The sequence below is a fragment of the Taudactylus pleione genome, unplaced genomic scaffold (genome assembly GCF_031769625.1).
Source record: "Taudactylus pleione unplaced genomic scaffold, aTauple2 ptg000092l, whole genome shotgun sequence".
Taxonomy (NCBI): Eukaryota; Metazoa; Chordata; class Amphibia; order Anura; family Myobatrachidae; genus Taudactylus; species Taudactylus pleione.
The window spans coordinates 10,963,797-10,985,761 of NW_028284494.1; the positions used below are offsets into that span (position 1 = coordinate 10,963,797).

Genomic DNA, 21,965 nt, shown 5'->3' on the forward strand with positions numbered 1-21,965 from the left:
GCGATTCACCAAAAGCCTATTTCATTACTTTACGTATTATAAAGGATATATATTTCAGAAATGGCTTTATAGTATGCCAAAATTGCATTGCATTAGCTGAATAGAGCAAATGGCAAAGTGACAACTAGCTTGTGTAGATAAGCTTCCTGGAATAACGTCTGCTCTCACTCCAGGTGGTCCGGCTAGAATACACACCTACATTAGCAAGCTTCCTGCAATGACATGACTTCAAAGACTAGAGTGTCATCTTAGGTCTGTCTCTTGTAGCTGGGCTATTTGCATTTCACACAAGAGACTGGGAGAATAAAGAGTTTTTCTTTTGAAGCCTGGGACAGGTGGGGGGGGGACTGCTGACAGAGTGGGCATGTGGAACTATCTGGCTCAGCATGTCACACTGCTAAGATGTTCACTTAGTGAGAGTTAAGTGCACCCTTCCTCATACACACATTAATACGTCTTTATATCAAACCCCGAATACTCACACATTACATATTCACACATAAGGTTTAATAAGCTTTAAAGTATATGATTTAAGTTGGTTCAGTTAGTTTAAATGCTGAGAAATAAAGATATTTGATAACAAAGGTTTTATACATGCTAAGAAAGCCGTTTTTGGTTTCGAACTGATGCGTACTCTTTCAACAGAATTCCGGTACTATCGGTGTGGAGATCGCATCATGCCTTCTCAACTTTTGGACCACAGAAACTACAAGCAACAAAATGTATATTTTATGAACAACTGTTAGGATGCAGCATGGGGAGGCGGGAGAGAAAAGACCCTCAGTTGTTAGAGGCTGGGCGAGTCTATTTGAACCAGCCTATTAAATGCACTGTAATATATGATTCTCCCCTGGGAACCAATGGCATAAGCAAGAAACTTCTCTATTGTCCTGTCTATTCTGGGGGGGTATAATAAACATGTGTGCTCAAACACTGGGTCTTTAGTCTTCTTGCTGAATGCTGATAGACGGAGGTTTTCTTTCTGAATGCCGGGATCTGGTCCAGAGCGCATGCATATGTATACTGTACTTGGGGTCTGTACAATTCCTTTGCGTCTAACTGTGTATGGATCAATAGCGTGTAACTGACTGTACTTTTTACTTGAATAATACTTTGTACTTCGGAACCACACGTTCCAAGTCTGGAGTCTTTTATTTACTGTATGACTGCGTACGCAAATTGGCGTCATCCTTAGAGGTTTATAGGTAGGATTTTAGAAGGTACAGGCAGGGGTATATAGAGGTTCAAGTTTAATATCGTCATATGGGGGCTCATCGAGTTAAGTCACTTACCTACTCACACGGCACATACAGCTATCGATATCTCAGCAAAGGGTGGAGTGGCCATATGCAGGGTTTTCCTGCAACCGCTTTAAGCTGAAAAATCGCTATCCGTTTTCGTGTGAGCTAAGGAAGCTGACTAGAATCCAGGGACAAGAAAGGAAAAAGTTTGTTTTCCTTTGTTGATAGAACCTAACATTTAAAAGGGGTGCTGCAGTATTGAATACGTGGCTGAGTCGCAGCTTTGCGCACAGCAAAGACGCACTTTTGCGTACGCAGTTAAAAAGTCATTACACAGTTGTGTAGTAGTCGCATTATTGTGTATGCGGCTGGTCGCACAATAGTGTATTCGTACTTCCGGTTCTACTGCCACGTGTTTAAACAAAGCCGTCGAGGTTTACCTTTTTCAATTGTTATCAATATCTGGATTAACGTGTATTTTTCTGCACAGGAAAAAGTGTGTAACAGTGAATATTTGTTGGACAAAGTTAAGGGTATCGTATGATCCTTAAGGGCTAGCTGCAAGGGTTAGTCTAGCCGCTCGGTAAGCAGCTTTACCGTTCTATACACAGTAGCAGGTGTACATGTTGTCTTTGTTGTAGAGAGGTGCGTGGGAGCAGCCGACATATAAACTCACATAGGTGTTGAAGTTGCCTTACTAAATCTTATCCGGGTGTGGAAGTTGCCTTTTTCAAATCTTATCCAGGTGTGTGGGCGCCGCCGACTTAAATCGTCCACAGGTAAGTGAAAGTATCTTGATTGTCTTTCACCAGTTTAAATCTTTATTGAAAAGCGTAGGATTTTGTCTCAGAATGGGAGCCGTGCAAACAGTAGAGATGTTAGACAATGATGTGCTGCTAATGGAGGCGCCGATTGGATCGGCCCGTCGTATTATGCATACTAAGTACGGTACTTATGCAATAAGGTATTGTGATGTATGGTTTAAAATGACGATGAAGAGTGTTAGACCGTTTCCCAGAATTGGTAGTTTTGATAAGGATGTATTAGATAATGTCCGGGATCACATCAGTTTGATGCGCTCCCGAGAGAAAAAGGTAAAATATTGTGAATGTTTAAAATTGTGGCAGCATGAAGGGGATGCGTGGCTTAAAAATGTGCAAGCGACGCAAACTAGCGTCGCGAGCGCATTGCCAGAAAATACATCCGCGACATTAAATTGCAATACGGGCGAGCCGCAAAATGGCGCTCATGTGCAGCAAGGTAGCGTTGTGGAGAGTATTGCCAGCAGTTCACACTCACCTCCCCCACCTTATGTGGATGGAGGTGCAAGTACAGTTACCAAAAATACTCATAAAAATGTAACAAGCAATTTGTACCCTCTCTTAAGCAACCATAAAGAAAATGTTTATGATGTGGATGATGAGCCTATTGTAATGTCTGCCATTTCCCATGCTGTGCAAATGATAGATGCTGCATCACCACAATCATGGGTGGTGCCGCCATCTCCATCGGTAACAGCAAGGGAAGTGTTAACACACTCTGCACCCGTAGAATAAGTTGTTAATACCATACGTAGCAGCAGCAGATTAAACCCCCAGCTAGGTAATCAGGTCAGAGGTAGCAACGCTACCGGTCTGCATCCCATTCGGACGATAACTGTTCCGAATGGAAATGCAGATGCGAACGGTGTAGTGCCCACGAGGGAAGTAGTAATGCATTGTCCCTGGACAAGAGCAGAACTAAATTCCATCATAAATGATTTCCCCGATCCAAAAAAGGAACTAGCCAAATGTCAAAGATTTTTGAGAAATTTCGGTAGTTCTCATGAACCAACTAATAAAGATTGGCGTGTGGTGTTAAGGGCCTGTCTACCACGCAATACCGATGTGACAAAATTTATCACGGATTGTGTATTGGATGGGGACGTTCCCTTAACAGACCGAGTAAACCAAGGTAACATTTCCCGCATTGTGACTCAATTGGGTATATATTTTCCAGTAGTAGTTAACTGGAACAAAATTTTCACAATCAAGCAAAAGGAGAGTGAAACTGCAGAAGACTATTGTGACTGGGCTCTGCAGGCTATCACCCAGTACACTGGGATAGAAGTTATTAAAGATAGCACTCACCACAGGGGAATGATAGTCACGGTACTCATGGACGGTCTGAAAGACGACTTAAAGACTCGGGTTCAGACCTCACAACCTGGCTGGAGGAGAGTCACAATAGATAACCTCATAGAGTCTGCCATAAAACATGATAAAAATACCACAAAGAAGAGAGAGACCCAGAGCGAAAAACTAATGGCTGTCAGTATCCAAGCTCTGGAAGGAATGACAATAACATCACAGCCAACCGACACACCTGCACTCACACACACACACCTGCACCTGAACAATTACACGTCCTCACCAATCCCACACCACAGCAAACACATCCTTACCCCACATATCATACCAACCATACAACCACAGGCCTCACACTGCCCACAGACTTCATACCTCCCACAATACCCTTATCCTTCACCTCCTTACCCATACCCACCATGTTTTCCTCTTGCTCAACCCTCACAACAATCCTTTCATCCAACCCGTTCAAAAATATGTTTTAACTGTCACCAAGTGGGACACGTAAATAAGAACTGCAAAGTGAAGAACACCACACAAGAACACGAGTTTCCCATGGGTTCATGGGTAACCCCAGTATCTTCTCCCAGGCCTTATATGACTTTTTACAATCTTTTCAACTTATCAATGGATCTGTTCTAATGTAAAATGTGGACGATTTATTGTTGTATTTTAGGTCATGTTTAAATGATGTTAAACTGTTGTGCTTTATCTCCCACTCATAAGACACAAGGTTGCTAAGGATAAATGGCAGCCATGCCAGGCTGAGGTCGGAATACTTTCCAACCCAGTGGCCCAGGCATTATTTAGAGCAGTAGCTATTAACAACAAGATTTAATTGCAGGAACCTGTATGCAGATACTATATCCCTAGAATTATTAAAAATGATAGGGGGACTTATTTTACAGGTGACGTTTCCAAGAACATGTATAAGGTGATGGGTAACAACACTAAGATTATCCCAGACTGTCTTTTCCTTTATTTGCCCCCCTTTGAGATACCGTTCAAACAGGCAGTCTCATGTGAAAATATGATAATGAGGTTACTGTGCAGGGTCTCACGAAGATGAATGAGAATAACCAAAATTGAAAGTATTATTAACTAACATGTCTAATGCAAACTGTCATGATGTCAAATCTGGAGAATTTGTTATGATCCAAATTTTTTTAGCTCAGGTTGTTTGACTGATCGGTGGAAAGGTCCATATCTGACGATACAACATCCTCAAAGGGTGGCCGAGGAAGATACGTGGGTCCATTCCACTCACTATAGGAAGGTTAACCAACTGGTGGAGATACAAGGCGGAGACAAGGCCGATAACGTGGACCTGTTGATTGCGAGCTTGTGCCGGAAGGATTAAAAAGGTGACGGTGAGATATCTGAGCTAAAGAAATGTGTAGATCAGTGCTTCCAGCAATGGAGTGGTCTGCTGTGGTCATCCTAGTTCTTTTTTTTTTTTTTCAGAGTTTTTGTCATAATGATCTGTTTGGGATACTCAGTGTCTGTGATGGAGGACCGATAAAGGAAATGGGAGCTGATGGTAGCGCTGATGGAGTGGAGTCAGGAGGAGTGCAATGCCAATCAGGGGAGTGTCTGACCAATTTTAGTATTGTAATTGTTATGTTATTTGGGAAGAATACTTCCAGAAGTTATGACCCTCACACATGTTGAAATGCTTAGTATACATAAAAACATACCATCACCATATCTTCACACGCAATATGAACATAGAGACAAAAGAAATATGATACCTGGTGACGTGCTTAAAGCCACTCAGTTAATTAGTGAGACAACTGGCTTTCAAGTTTTAGTGGCACTGGATCCCACCAGGATCGCTCGGGGAACACTAAATTTTAGATATATTCAGGAACTTGCTAAATTGATAGATAATATCACCGAGCTGTACGATGACGATGACACATTCAGGTATACAGGGAGATAATTGCAAGCGTACAAGAAAGAACTGGTGCAACACAGGCTAGTGCTGAATTATTTAACTGCTGTTACTGGAGGGTATTGCGTAACGTTAGCCACCCAATTGGGAGTAAAATGTTGCACCTATGTCACCAATGATACCAGCGACCCCATGGAGGTGATAGACTGGAAGATGGATGAAATTCTGCAGCTAAAATCGGAATTTCGTAAGAACCATAATGCTTCAGTGGCTGAAGTAGGGGAAAAGATAGAAGGATGGGTGTCATGGCTGAACCCAGTGAAATGGTTCTCAAGTCTAGGGGAATGGGTCCAGGAAGTGATCACCAGCATAGGCAAATTCTTGATCCTTATACTGATTGTCATCATAATAATTGGCATATGTGTCCAGTGTGTTCCTATTTTGTTGAAGTGTGGAAAATGTAAAAATAGAGTAAAACGAAAGAACGAAATTATGATGGTGGCCAGTATGAATACCGAGGTAAATACAGAACTGCATTACAACCCTGAGCTAGAAAACACCATAATTTAATAGAATGTATTATTGAAATGTTATTTTTAAAACACCTCAGATAATGTAAAGTCTAAATTCCCCTTCAAGACTGCTTTTATAAGACTGGTGCATCCCCACACCTTTCACATGATCTTCCAAGATCCGCGGTGTGTGTATAATAGTAGTTTTATGTCCCCACTCAGAGACACATTATTGATGGATTAAGAACCACCTTGTGCCATCCCATAATAACACTAAATAATATGTAACTGTAAGCCTAAATAAAATTCTAATAGCAGATTGTGATAGCATGTTGTTCGCTATCAAAGTGTGGACTGTCGAAACTGGATTATTGGCTGAGACAAGATCAGTTTAAAATTGAATCGCAGTGACGCCATTTTGCGAAATGGCCGCCTAAGCTCCATTTTAGATAAGCTCACACTTTAGTACATGTGGCGATAATACTATTAGCATCATGCGAATGCATCTGTGACCATCGCCATAAGTCACGGCGATTCACCAAAAGTCTATTTTATTACTTTATGTATTATAAAGGATATATATTTCAGGAATGGCTTTATAGTATGCCAAAATTGCATTGCATTAGCTGAATAGAGCAAATGGCCAAGTGACAACTAACTTGTGTAGATAAGCTTCCTGGAATAACGTCTGCTCTCACTCCAGGTGGTCCGGCTAGAATACACACCTACATTAGCAAGTTTATACATACAGCATGGGGAGGCGGGAGGGAAAAGACCCTCAGTTGTTAGAGGCTGGGCAAGTCTATTTGAACCAGCCTGTTAAATGCACTGTAACATATGCTTCTTCCCTGGGAACCAATGGCATAAGCAAGAAACTTCTCAATTGTCCTGTCTATTCTGGGGGGGTATAAACATGTGTGCTCAAACACTGGGTCTTTAGTCTTCTTGCTGAATGCTGATAGACGGAGGTTTTCTTTCTGAATGCCGGGATCTGGTCCAGAGGCGCTGCATATGTATACTGTACTTGGGGTCTGTACAATTCCTTTGTGTCTAATTGTGTATGGATCAATAGCATGTAACTGACTGTACTTTTTACTTGAATAATACTTTGTGCTTCGGAACCACGCGTTCCAAGTCTGGAGTCTTTTATTTACTGTATGACTGCGTACGCAAATTAGCGTCATCCTTAGAGGTTTATAGGTAGGATTTTAGAAGGTACAGGCAGGGGTATATAGAGGTTCAAGTTTAATATCGTCAGTATGTACCACCCAAAGGTGAAAAATGCATATAACCCATGTAACACATGTAACTTTGACAAGGAAAATGGGCCCCCCTTAGCTCTGGGCCCCATAGCAGCCGCACCCCTTGCACCTATGGTAGTTACGACCATGCTATTGCTGATCAGTTGACCAGTTTGGTAATTTGTTATACAGTTCAGGGAGCAGTGTACATGCTGCAGCCATAACCTTCACAGTAGTGCACTCTGGGCCCGATTTGGAGATGAACGCTAAAGCAAACGCAGCTGCATTCTCTCACGGATCACAGCTGCTAATATATGCTAATGCCTTTCCCAAGCAAAGCCGAGCATAGCGACGCCCACTGCTGCCTTTTCATACCCTTCCGACAACTTACAACAGTGTAAACATTGGTAACATTGACGCACTTCGGACAGCCATACTGCATACAGTATATGGCAAGTCTGACAACCTTCAAACACAGCAGCTCTCTGAACACACGGAGAACTCTCATGCTGCGCAGGAGATTGCACTGGTTAATATATGCACGCCCATGAAACTGCGTTTAAACAGTCAGACACGCCAGCGTTTGCCTAGCCACCCCTGCCCCTGGTTACCTCCCAGAAATGATTACTTCCTGTCACTGACTGCGAATGGATCCTCTGTACAGGCGTAATCGCAAAACAATCGCTATGTGTGCGCAGTGCGGCTGACACTCATGCTCAATGGCAAACGATCGCTTAATCTGCGTAAAAATCGCCATTGTGTACATCTATGGGTCGTATTCAATTAGTTTTACCTCATCGAAAAAGTTCAGCCTACCCGACTTTTTGCCTACATCGCATGTTTTGGACGCAAAAACTTATCGTGCGCGTCCCCGCTTTTCGCCCTATTCAGTTACTAACCAGGCGAAAATGGCAAGCGGCGAATGCAGAACAGTCGGAAAGTATTGTCAGAATAGGGGAAACCAGTCTGATCCCCCCAAAAAAGATGCACTAACATGGGGATCAATGTAGAAAGGTTCCAATAGCCCTAATAAAACTATTTGGGGTACCGAAGTTGTTTAAAAACCTTGTTATTAGCGTCCTTGTAAAAGTGGTGAAGAATGGCATTAAGCAGTATTTTTTGGTGAAAATAAGTAGTCCTGTCAAATTTGGGGTACTTCTAAATGGGTACTAGCATATTTTACATTTTGTAAAGTGAAATTTAAAAAAACGTGAAAAACGCACTTGTTGCTGCACCTGGAATCCTAAAAAAACCTGACCCATCCTTGCAGACCCCTAAGAAGGCTATTTAGCTAGTTTTTATGCTTGTCCCCCCACTTTGTACTTTTTCGCCCCCAAACTGAAGTACTTTTTTGGGGTGTTATGATTTTTTCCCAGATTTTTTGACACAGTTGTCCTTTGGGGGACTGTCCCAAGGGTTCTGAGTGGTTTCCCCATGTTTGCACCCCAAAATAAAAATGTTGCTCTTCTTTTCTCCTGCTATTCCGTCTGGTATTGAATTTGGAGATAATTTCTGACTACGCGAAAAGCCGCAATGGACGATACTTTTCCGTAGAAAACAGCTTTTCGCTTCTAATTGAATACGGCCCTATGGGCTTTTCACTGCTCTACGAATAGACCCGTCTATATGTTCAAATTCTGATAGAACTGAATCTGGTCTGGCATAAAATCAGGTCAGCCAATGACTGCAGGTGAGAGGCGATTGGCCATGCTGGAAGTAGACAACTGTTAGGGCTCCCTACACATGGCACATTAATATAGTAAAACAATTAAAATTTTTGATTGCATATTGTATCATTGTTTTCCAATTTCTGTAAATATGATACATGAATGAATTACTAGCATTACATGAACCGGAGCACTGAAAAGAAGAATTGTACTATTGCAGCATGCAACAATTCAATTACATTACATATAGAGAGAGCATATTTTCTAAACACAGATTTATAGTTGAAATTAGATGTATCCCCTTGCTTGCTATTTTGCTATTTTCCTCTGTTATCAACCATTCCATGAGCCATGATAGGAACAGATAAGGTGAATGTAATATCTTTGAAAGGTAGAAAACGTTTCCAGTGTCTACCTAGTAATGAAATCACTGGCTGTCTGACCTCCGGACACAGCCTCTCTTCTCCCCCGATATGTGTTTGGGTGCACAGGACCAATGATCAGGTGGCTCAGTGGGTTAGTACTCATGTCCCATGCTTTCAGGGTCGTGTTGTCACTGGCGTGCATCCTATGCCTGACAGTTTATTTTCATAATCTGCAAGTTTTTGTCTGGGTCTCTTCACTTATGTAATTTATAATATGTTTCAGAGCATTAGTAGTCAAGAGTTCCAATGGACTTGATAGTTAAACTCAGGGCCGTCACTAGGGTGGTGCGACCTGTACCATGGCACAGGGCACCGCAGGGCAGGGGGCACTGTTTGGGCCTGTCAATTTTCCTGTTTATTATTATTCTCACTTGTAGCTTCCTTTTCTTTTATCTCCGGCATCTCCTGGCCTCGCCTATCTCTTCCCTGGCACTTCCCCATGAGGCCATGGTCCCTTTTCAGGTGCACTATCTTATGTCCCTATTTAAAAAATGGGGGTGGGGGGGGCAATGCTCTCTCTGGCACAGGGCACCAAAAAGTCTAGTAACGGCTTTAGTGAAACCCCATAGACAGCCTCCTATTTAGTACAGGACTGTTCTTCTGTCAGTGCCTGGGGAAAGGGGGGGCTGATGACCCCCCTGCCCCTTTGCTGCACCCCATGGTGACAGGAGGGACAGGGATGAGACGGAAACAAAGGACAAAGATGAAAGAGATAGACAAGGGACAAGGGGTGAAAGGAGGAACAGAAATTAGAGAGAGAAATGGTAAGGTGGGAGCAACAGAGGAAAAAACCCAGCAGCGCCGGGTACAATAATTAACAACCCGGCTAATGATGGGTCCAAAATACTAGTTATTATTAATTATGATGATGATGATGATTCATTTATTCTGAATGCAGCACAAGCAATAAAAAACAACATATAATGTAAATTGCTTTATAGAGAAGCATTTAAATGAACATTTAAAACACATAAAATACTAATATAGATATAGAATATAATAAAACTGTAAATGTTTTGGGATTATTGTAACAAGCAGCTGTATAAAATGTGGCGATGTAGCCAGGTTTGGTCAGTGAACCCTGAGCAGAGCGAACAGGTCAAGGAATAGATACAATAAACACATGTATTTATGTCTATGTTTATACATTGCTGTGTTTTGCTATTGGGACGGAAGGGAAAAGTGGTCAGACAAAAAGCTCAGTTTCGAGCATGATTTAGTAGGGGCTGTATTAATGATACTTACATTGCCTATGAGTATTCTACAAGCCTAAAGCTAAATAACAAATGTACACACTGAACAACTTGAACCTTATGTCCTAGTTGGTTATTTTACACTAGCTGGGATACTCGGCATTGCCCGGGTTGAAGACTGGACTGGACTGAAGACTGGACCCAGAAGTACACCTGCAGCCTTTATTTGACTTTATTGACCCTGAAAAGGACCCCACGGTTTGCTAACATGCTTGCAAGCAGTGGCGTAACTATCGTGGGTGCAAGAGGTGCCCGAGCTTGCCTCTGTGGCCTGCCACTACCCCTGCATCCGGTCACACACACAAGGTGGGGCGTTCCAGTCAGGACCATCGAGGGGGGCCCGGGTGTCAGCAATTTTGTAATCAGCTGGCACACTGGCAGGCACCCATGGAGAGACAGCACCGCCGGTCGCAAGGCAATCAGAGCTCTTGGATTGGCAGCCAATCAGCAGTGACGGCTCCCGATGTGCTGCCGTGCCATGAGCTCCAATTGGCTCACGACTGGATCCAGATTCAAATTGCACCGATGCTGTCTGTCCATGTCTGCTGCAGGCTGCCAGTGTACCAGCTGTAATTAGCTGGCAGCCCAGCCCCAAATCCACACCTGCTGGCTGCTGATGGCACACAGTAGGAGACGAGAGGCTGCTGGAGGAACTTGGGGAGGTGAGTTGCTGGGGGGGGCATAATGTGTAAGAGGCACTACAACTATGTGGTATAATTAGTAATGGGCATTACTGTGTGGTATAACGTGTAAGGGGCATTACTGTGTGGCATAATGTATAAGGGGAACTACTACTGTGTGGTATAATGTGTATAAGGGGTACTACTGTGTGGCATAACCTGTATGGGCTCTGTGTGGCATAATCTGAATGGGGTCTGTGTGGCATAACATGAATGGGCTCTGTCTGGGGGCAAATGTAAATGTTTTTTTACCTTCGGTGGCGTCCCTTTTAAGATCTTGCTATGTGGCCCACAAAGTTCTAGTTACACCCAGGGGCGTGGAGAGGGGGGGAGGCGTGTACTAGTTACGTGGCCCTAGGCTTGTTGGAGGGGCCCAGCGGGGGCCTGATACCAATGCTGCCCCCTCCCTCTTATCTGTCAGCAGCCCAGCACACGCTGTTGTGTGCTGGGCTGCAATGGGAGACTGCAGCCTCCTCTGCCTGTGTGGGGAGGGGCCATCACCCCCTTCACCTGGATTTACATCGGGCTGAGGTGCTCACAGCACCCCCCTCCCCAGTTTGCAGCCCACTAAAACTTTTTTTTTCCCCTAAGGGGTGTGGCCATGCCTCCTGCGATTAGATCATGTCCCCTTCCCAGGGCTCGGGGAGGCTCTGTACAGCCCTGGTTATGCCCTTGCATGCAAACACAGAGGCTCTGGTTTTAATACGAACTTGCATGAGTCATCAAGTTTGCACAAATTGAGGTGAAAAGGATAGTTTTGTTACATTTTCCCAAGTTTTTGGCAGACTGCCATTTTCCACTAGAGCCAGCCCTGGAACCTAATTTAAGCGATTGTGTGACAGTGTATGGCCCTAACAAAGTTCAAACCTAGGCAAAAACCTAATCCTGGTCAAACTACACCGCTACATTTTGTGGAGCTACAGTAGGTCCAAAACTCTGGCCGTGCATAAATGACAAAAATGACAAAAAGATGAACAGACATACAGACAGACAGACACGGTTTTTTGCTTATTATATAGAGATATTATGTAAACGATAAAATATGTTTGCTTTATATGAACTATAAAGTAAAGTACAAACAAGATTTAAGTATAGTGCTGCAAATCTGAGACAATTCTGGGGGTCATTCAGACCCGCTCGCGAACGCAGGACGCTCGCAAGAGGGTCGATGTTGCCCCACTGCGCATGCGCACGACGGAGGGAGCTCCGTCGTGCGCATGCGCGAGACCCGGATAACGACGGGCTCTCCGTCACTCCGGGTCTCGCACCAAAGGGGGCGTGCTGTCGATGTTGATTTGGTGGGCGTGCCGGGGGCGTGGCTGCCAGACGGAGGCGTTCCCATGGGAACGCCTACCATCTGAAGCCGGCCCCACTGACATCACTAGTGATGTCAGTGGGAGTAATTTTGGCTCTGATATAGCCAAAATCACTCCAGGGCTTGCGGCAGCGAGACCCTACCGCAGGGTCTCCGTCGCAAGCCAGATGGTCAAGACCATCGCGAACATCATCATGGACGCTCGCATAAGCTGTGGGTGGTCACCCACAGCTATGCGAGCGTCCAGGTGGACGCTCCATTTTCATGGAGAAGGGCCCTGATTCAGAGCGAGAGCTCTGGTCAGAGCGTTCGGCTCTGAATCAGGCCCTCTGTTTCTTATGGCAAGTATTTATCTTATAAAAATCAAGCATGAAATGATGGCAGTTATGGATGTTCTTGTCCCATACTCTATGGAACAGTACATTCTAGATGATCAACTCTCCCACTGTTTAATTGGCGGAATGAATTATGAGATTGAGGGACTAATTCAGCATTATCAGGAATCTGTGCATGCGCAAGACCCATTCTGCGATTGTGCAGAACGGGTCCCGCACGCAGCCCCTTCTATGCCTCTGCCTGCTTGACAGGCAGAGGCATTTAAAGGGTGGTGTGGGGGTTGGGGGATGACCGGCGTTCCCGGGAACAGGGGCATGTCTGCCCTGTTTTCCATACATGGCAAGGCCAAGGGCTGTGTCCACGGCCGCAGTTTCCTGGCCTCGCAAACCGGCCAGCCTGAATAAGCTGAGGCTTTCTCAGCTGGCCAGCAGCCCGGCACTATCCATCATCGATGATCGCGATGGTGATCCTAGCCTGCAACCTCGGTTGCAGTGCTGAGATCGCAAATGCAGCAGGGGGTGTCATACACCTCTTGCTGGATTTGCATATTAGCAAGAACGGAATTGCAAAGCTGAGTGCGTGCAGCTTTGCAATTCCGTCCTAAACCGTCCTAAACTAAATTCACCCCGAGTCAATAACTCTAATTTCATTTCAATTTGAATTGAAACAAATATTATTTTACTGTTCAAACAAAATAAAAAAGAAAAAAGAAAAAATAATTACCGGTAAATGGTGTTTTAGAGGTATAATAAATAGAATTTGTTTAGTTCGTAATTTTAAAATAAAGGATTAGGAGCCTGCTGTTCCAATTGAAGAGTATCTAGTGTAGAAGGGCTGGAGGTAGTCTTGTGCTTCATAAGCGTTATACTGGTCCCCCACTCCCCTAATGTGAAGTTCCTAACCCCCTTATTTTTTATTTTTTTTGGATATGTCTGATTTCAAAAACTTAAATGTTGGGAGGTATTCAAAAAATATAGATTAGTGAATCATTGTATTTGTCTTTGACTTTAGGATACATAACAAAAATATACGTATAATATAAAATAGTATATTTACCTGCGTTTGAGTTGGGTGTATAGACATCTTTTTAAAAAGCTTCTGTAAAAATTCAGTCACACTCTCCCAAGGGTAGACACTGTTAGAGCCATCAAGGACTATCACTAGATCCAGTTGGGTTACGCATTCTGGGAATAAATTGTTCATACAGTAGGTGAGATAATTGACCGTGTTAATCTTTTACTGTGGAGGCATCTTACAATGCACCAAACCGTACCTTGTACACCTGGTGCAATGGAGTTTAAAACTTGAAACGTAGAGCTGACATTTGAACAAATTCCAGTTGTATAGTGTAAGCTCCCACACTTGTACGCATAGAGAGGTCCACATGCCTTTGAGAGAAAAATAAAAGTTCATCAATAAGAAAAGTTACATAAAAAGCCTTTGAAGAACTGTTTGAAAGGGATTATACACAAACATGCTTAATGTTCTGGTTTTGGAATGGGACATCACAGTTTATGAACTCACCCAAAAGGCATCAGAATGTGGCTTTGGGAATACGGGTCACGGTTAGGCAGATCGTGGGTGTGAATTAATTTGTTCTGATTTTAGCTTTTAAAAGTTCTCTTACCCTCAGCGGAACCATCTGTATATTACAAACTGTATATAGTTCTCACATAAATCTCCTCGCTGTTATCCACATTTGTCATATTTGTTGTAGAGATGTGCGGTTCGGTTCTCCAGAAATCTGAATCCACCCGAATTTTGTGAATCCGTCTAAATACAAGTCGCGGTTATAATCTCCTAAGGAGATCCGGGTAAATCCGTGTCGCGGTTCTGATCTTTTTGTAGTACGGAAATCAGATTTTAAATCTGAATTTCGGGTTTTGGATTGCATAAATTACAAGATTTTAGCTGTTTTTAAAACTTTTTATCTATTTTTTATTGAAAAAATCCAGATCCAAAACCAAAATCAAAACACTTGAGGGTGGTTTGCAAAAACAAATCCAGATCCAAAACCTTGAAGGAGATACAGATCCAAAAACCAAAACGCGGGGGTCGGCGCACATCCCCAATTTGTTGTAATCAAACTTTATCGAATGTATATCCAAATCCACTCGAATTTCGTGAATCCGGACAGGAGACCTGGACAGATCTGAGTCGCAGCTTTGATATTCCCGCGGTTCGGTATTCGGATTTAAATCCAAATTTCCGGTTTCGGATTGCAAAAATTACATGATTTTAGCTGGGTTTTAAAACTTTTTATCAAATTATTCTTTTTTTAAATCCAGATCCAAAACCAAAACTAAAACCAAAACATTTCAAGGTTGTTTTGCAAAACCAAAACACGAAGGTAAATCCAGATCCAAAACCAAAACACGGGGGTCAGTGCACATCTCTAATTGGAACTATTGTGAGTGTGACGGTGGTACTGCTGTATGTATAATGGTAACAAAACCAAATGGAGGTGTTTTCTAAAACTGCTTTTTTTGATGCCACAAAAGCCTAAGAAAGTCCTAGTAGGTACTGTGCACAATAAGAAACACAATGTAAAGGTGCCCACACACATACCGACTTGCTCCCAATCAGCCAATGTACACGATTTCCCCTGAACTCTCCCCAGGCAGTCGTGGTCACGATTTGGAGTTAAAAATGTCCAATCTGACTTAAGATCTATCGTGCAGCCAGTGCATTGTATCCCAGATTGGCTAATCTGCCCTACAGCACGGCAGATCTGAAGATGCAATGTACGACGAGCGGGGACGCGCATCGGCATCGTGATCAAGTGTAGAAACTCACGATTTGGCCATTTTTTACATGATCTGCCGTCACGATTCGTCGAAATCGGCCAAATTGGATGAAAAGTCGGTATGTGTGTGGGCACCTTAAGATTCGGCTGGCTGCTTTGCGATGTATTTGGCCACCATAGGACAGGTCTCACTCTAATTTAGTGACTTGTGCATGAAATATAGAATAATAAAAGTGATCTAATTTTTCTTACCATAAATCCACCTTTAGGATTTGTGACCAGAGTGGATCCCATTGTCATGTTTTCTTTCACCTCAGTCACATTTGCTATGGTTGTAAATCCTACAACAAACAGCTATGTTAGAATATGACAGACATATTAATCAATAACATGCCACCTACCGTTGCATAATAAAAGTTCTGAAAATGTTGTGAATAATTCCATCTGCTTCCTTACGCAGTGGATGAGCAGAAGGTTATTACCCCTTGAAGACCAGACCAAATTCCCGCAGCTCCAGAAATAAACAGCACAAGGCTAATTCTCCATAAAGTACCAGGTTGTAATTATTTTTTCCCTGGAAATGTTTGCTCCTATAAGTGTCCTTATTCCTCTGTATTGACCATCTGCACAATTCAGTACTTTTTTTTTTCATGTTAAATGCAATTCATAATGTCTAAGCTTTAGAAGTTAATATTGATTGAAAAGGTGTATTGAAAGCTGCAATCCCAGAAATCAGCTAACTATCTAAATGTGGCCGCAACACTCCTAAGCATCCCTCAATCATGGCATTACCTTTTTATGAATGGTGACGGAAGCATTGGATAAGGCAGTTTTGATCACACTAGTCCAAGTTCCACCCACAGCTTTTACGAGCGGCCAGGTGATGGTCGCGATGGTCTCGACCATCGGGCTTGCGACGAGACCCTTGTGGTAGGGTCTCGTCTGCCGCAAGCCCCAGTGAGCTTCCGGCTCTAATAGAGCTGGAAGCTAACCACTGACATCACTCGTGATGTCAGTGGGGCCGCCCCCAAACGGCAGGCGTTACTTCGCCTCCGTTTGCACAGCCACCCCCCTTGTCTTGTAGTGAGCCCAGACGGAGCTGCCATCGCTTGCTGGGGCTCGCGCATGCGCAGTGGGGGACCATCGACCCGCTTGCGAGCGCTATGTGCTCGTGAGCGGGTCTGAATCAGGCCCTTGGTCCTCAGGACCCCACACAGGTCACATTTTCAAGGACACCCAGCAGGTGCATTCATTACTCGCTGACACATTTTAAAAGATCCCCAATCACTTGTGATTCTGTGAGGAGACCTGGAAAACCTGCACTGTTTTGGGGTCCTGAGGACTGAGTTTGAGAACCTGTGCACTAGTCACATTTAGTCAGTTTGAAATTATGGAGATTGTAATTCTAATATTTCTTTAATGTGTAAGCTTGTGTAGTGCAAAAATCTAAAAGCAATTATTACAGCTCTTTCAAGATTAAATGAGAAATCGGCCAATAGAAAGTAAATACAATTGAATATAAGTTGATCAGGCATCTTGTAATATTGACAGATTTATCCAAATAAAAGCTATGTGATGTTTCCACTTACTTGGCAAGTCAATCTTTGTGCATTTTGATTGCCCATTCACTTTACATTTATATACATCTCCTGTTCTGCGAGCGGGCTGACCCTCCAGTGGCGACCCAATGAGCACCCTAAATGTGAAAGAGTTATGCATGATGCAATATAGGATTGTACGACATGAACATTACTGACATAAAATACTGCGGCTCCTTTAATGCAGTGATAAAGAAGCAAAATAACCACTAGTGCCTCAAAATCATAATTGCCACATTTTTCAAAGTCCCCTCAACAAGGGCGGAATACATATGATTTACCTCCCGCCGTATGGCCGGCGGTTCTAATCCCGACAGCGGCAGCCCGACAGATGAGGAAATCCCGATTGTCCCTAAGGTAAGTATAAACTAACCTAATCCCCCCCCCTAACCCTCCTTTAGGGGTGCCTAACCCTAACCTCCCACTTGTACCTAACCCTAATCCCCCCCTGTAGGTGCCTGAACCTAACCCCCCCTTCCCTGTAGCCTAAACCTAAGTGTGCCGGGGGGTGCCTAACCCTAACCCCCCTTCCCCTAGCCTAAACCTAACCACGCAGGGGGTTGCCTAACCCTAAGTCCCCCCAGGAGCCCCTAACCTAACACTCTCACCCGCGCGGCTGTCCGCGCTCAGTGCTAGGCTTACCTTTGATCGTTAAGCCGGGTTTCGGGCTCCCTGCGTAGGTCTAATGACAGGCGTCGGGATTTCGACGCCTGTCATTAGTACCTTGCCGGGATTAGACAGTCGGGAAGCCGGTGGTCGGGATTACGTCTGCCGGCTTCCCGACTGCTTCCCACAAGACCACAATGATGCAAATCACTATGTTTTGCGTTATCAAGCTCCTGGGCAATCACTGCACTGTGGGATCCAGGAAGCTGGGCTATGCTCCCGGGAGTGCGGGAGAGCTTCCCGAAGACTAGCAGATACTCTTTTGTTAATATATACTCATCTTTTTTTCAGATTTTTCCAAAGACTAAAATAATTTGTTTATTTCCTCCTCATGTATCACACTCCTGTTTTCCTGTAGATTGTAAGCTTGCAAGCCGGGCTCTCTTACTCCTCTGTCTGTCTGTTAATAACCAATCTAGTTTAATTACTGTTTTATTCCCAAGTATAAAGCACAATTATACGCTGGCACTATATAAATAAATGTTATTCAATGCTTTGTTCTGCGCTCCATATATTTCCTTACTGCCAGATAAAACTTTGATTATTTTTTTACTGATGGTCTGTAAATTTACTGACCTTTTGCAATTATGATTACTACCGTGTCTAAGCTAAAGGGAATTTTTTTTCCCCCTGCAACCGCTACCCTGGAAATGGGCAATCCCCACCCAATGTAATTTATTGTTATATCCCCTCCAGCAAAAAAAAAATAATAATAATAAGATTTTTGCATTTGTGAGCATAATAGTGAAGTTTTTAGGGGTAGATGTACTAAGCCTTGGAAATAGATAAAGTGGAGAGAGATAAAGTACCAACCAATTAGCTCCTAACTGTCATTTTTTAAACACAGCCTGTAAAGTGGAATATAAAAACAACTGTATCATATCATCTTATAGTAGAAGACAGTAATATAATAGTCCTATCATTTACCATTTTCCCTCATCATTTTCAAATTGCTGAACCGTATATCCAAACATGTCATCCACCGAACCACTGAAGGATAAACCATTTTTCACATCCACGTTAAAAGTCTCGGCGATCTTCAGCAGAGCTGTGATTGGAAAACAATGTTTTTAATGAATATTCATTCGATAATTTGATTAAAAATCCAGCTACACTAATGACTAACGCAGATCAATCCATTCATTGAAAATATTCTGTTAGTGATACTGATAATTAGACACCATCACTTTCTGCAAATCAGTGCAACAAGGTAACAAGGTGAATGCAATATTAGGTTTGGATTGAAAGCCATGGCTCCTGGGACACGTGGAGGTAAAGAGGGAGAAAGCAAGAGGGATTGACAACACTGTATGCAATTGTAAGAGGGCGGATACACTTTAGTCAATTATTTGCCTGAGACACATGTTTACTGAGTGGGCGGGACATGATGATGCAATTTGTGTAATGGTCCCACCCACTTTCCAGCAGCTAAAACTGCTCTCTCATGAGTGCAATATTGTCCACATAAATGCAAATGCAGCAGGAGGTGCCTGTAAGATATAGGGGTCTATTTACTAAGCTGTGTTAGGCGATAAAGTGAACGGTGATAAGGTAACAGCCAATCAGCTCCTAACTGCCATTTTTCAAACACAGCGTGTGACATGGCAGTTAGGAGCTGATTGGCTGGTACCTTATCACCGTTTACTTTATCTCCTAATACAGCTTAGTAAATAGACCCCATAGACACTTCCTGCTGGCAGCTGTGAACCAAGCTCAGCGTCCATAGACGCTGCCTCGGATCACCATCGCGACTATGGTTGCTGCTTTGGCCAAACTGTGTAAGCCGAGGCTTACTCAGTCTGGCCAACTCCTGCCCACTTGAGAGGCCAGGAAATCTGCGTCCAATGACGCAGACCCTGGCTTCGGCACTCCCAGGAAACGGGGGGCAACACTCTCCTTTTTCCAGTTACTGGATGTGGTTAGAGGTGTGAAGGAGCTTAGGAAGCGGGGGCAAAGGGAGACCTGCCCAGCCTGGTTATTACTGCGGATCTATTTGTGTGACCTACAAATTGTTATTTCAGCTAGAAAGGTAAAACATACTGCCTGTTACTTACATACTGTAGTGTCGTAAGTCTGGTGTCTCTAACAACACTTTTACAGAACTTCATTGATTTCAAGAACAGTTTTCTGCTTGTCACAATTTAGCTGTGAGTAGATTTTGGCTGCAGGTTACGTATTTTCCTCCACAAGACAGCAGTGTTTATGTTCCGTGCAGATTTGCATTCTGACAATCCTTCCACGGCTTCCTCACTGCTATTTAAAGAATAATATCTGTTCGGCTTTAGTGAGTGTCCCAAGGGGAGGGGCACAACCAACAAAGTATGCTATAATATTCAGGAGTTTTTATAAATGTCCTATTATGACTGCTAATATCTATAGGGGTTTATTTATCAAGTCCTTCTGCCCCATACAGAATGCGGAAACAGCAGTTTCTGCATTATTTAAGTAAAGCAGGGAAGGGAATTAGCAGGCATTACTAGACACCTCCTCTAAAAACTTGTCACAATTGCTTGACAAATATAATGTCTCACGTACATATGTTTTTGCATTACACCATGCCTAGCACTATGCAAGCTTCTTTGCTAGGTCCCTTTCCCTTCCTGATTTGTCTAGCGCTCTCTCAACTTCTCTTTGGGTAAAAAGGCCACTTCGATGTATTATAAATTGTTGCACATGCCTAAAGATCATATGTCCATTAAATCAGGGCTATCTGCATGGTTAGAAGTCTTCCCTCGTATTTCCCTTGACATTGTCTTGAGGTATTTGTCATACTCCATATCCATTTTGCCTTCTTACATTTATAGGAAGTTGTTTTTTAATATCTTTCATAGAGGTTATCTATCGGCACAGAGGAGATTCCTGATAGGGCCATTGGAGTCAGATATCTTCCCTAAATGCCATGCGTGGAGACTGAGAGCCCCTTCTTTCATTGTATGTGTAAATGACGCCTGATTAATCATTTTTGGAGATAGGTTAGACCACTGGTTCCCAAACTGGGTCGTGGCACCCTCGGGAGCCGTGGGGCACTTCCATTGATGCCACAGGTTGGAAGTTCAGTCCAAATCAAGTTATTCAGCGTCCATATGATAGGCGAAACCAGTGCTGGTGGCTGTCAATCATAAAATATGTGGAGAAGCATAAGCAAAACTCTGTCCATCACCACATAACTGATCCTAAGGATGTCAGATAGTGTAAGCACAATTTACTTAATTTAGAAAAGAAAGAAAAATCCTTAATAGAAAAGTTTTGATCTAGGGGTGCTGTGATAAAAATACTGATGAACTAGGATGCCGTGTGTCAAGAAAAAACAAAACAAAACGCTACAGCCTGTTCAATTTACCAAAGCCGGCAGCCCCGCTCCCTAGATGTGACGTCATGACGTGCATATATTTCCCTGGACATAACTATTAATACACCTAGTATAGCTTTGATACTCCATATTAGCAATACATAGCGCCACTGGTCTGCTCTGTATATTTGCAGTTCCTAAAGCTGTTATAAAGTCAGCACACAGCAATTTGGCCAACAGAAGAGCAGAACAAGCCACGTATTGCATCGCAGAAGTCTATTTGATTTCTCCTGCACCTGTTACACTACCGATTCTAAACTTCTGATAATTGATTGGATACTAATTAAAGCTTTTCAGGAAGTGATTTTTATATCTGCCAGAAAGGAAATAAAACACACCCTAAAGCAGTGGTCCCCAAATTGGGTGGTCCAGCACCAAATAAAATAATTTTTCGTCAATGTGATAGCACTGGTGTTGCCTAATGGCTTCCAATCAAAAAATATGTGGACAAAAAGAATCGCAGCCCTGTCACCCAACACATAACTGTACCTAAGGGTGACATATAAGCACTATTTACTTCATTTAATTTTCGCTGTATTTCTCAATAAGAAACTTTTGGCCCAGGGGTGCCGTGGAAAAGATGTTGATACTCTAAGGTGCCGTGATTCAAAAAAGTTTGGGAACCACTGGTCTAAAGTGAAAGCATTATTCCTGAGCTTTATATCTTTGTGTAACGCTCCCACATGTAATGGGTAGTATCCCCCAAGCGAATAAATACACAAGTGCTGCCCTTATTCACTAATGCCCTGATATATAGTAGTGGATGGAGATCTAGTATAATAACTTTAAGATTTTTATTTTTTTATATATCACAGTACATAACAATGTCTAACCTTACAGTATACAGTATTGTTATCTGTTATGAAACATACACACAGTATATTATTTGTGTGATACCATGTAATAAAATGACTCA

The 21,965-nt window shown here is 43.1% G+C and overlaps 1 protein-coding gene across 1 annotated transcript in view; it reads right to left on the minus strand.

The window, feature by feature from the left end:
• Positions 1-19,086, minus strand: part of ITGA1 (integrin subunit alpha 1) — a 144,344-nt gene extending 125,258 nt beyond the window's left edge. The window contains exons 1-6 of the mRNA XM_088469455.1: positions 19,071-19,086; positions 18,628-18,748; positions 17,026-17,132; positions 15,689-15,777; positions 13,964-14,078; positions 13,747-13,874 (exon numbers count right to left, since the gene is read on the minus strand). Of these exons, the coding sequence (XP_088325581.1) occupies positions 13,747-13,874; positions 13,964-14,078; positions 15,689-15,777; positions 17,026-17,132; positions 18,628-18,748; positions 19,071-19,086 (576 nt within the window). The remainder of the gene's footprint in view (positions 1-13,746; positions 13,875-13,963; positions 14,079-15,688; positions 15,778-17,025; positions 17,133-18,627; positions 18,749-19,070) is intronic.
• Between the last annotated feature and the right edge of the window lie 2,879 nt (positions 19,087-21,965).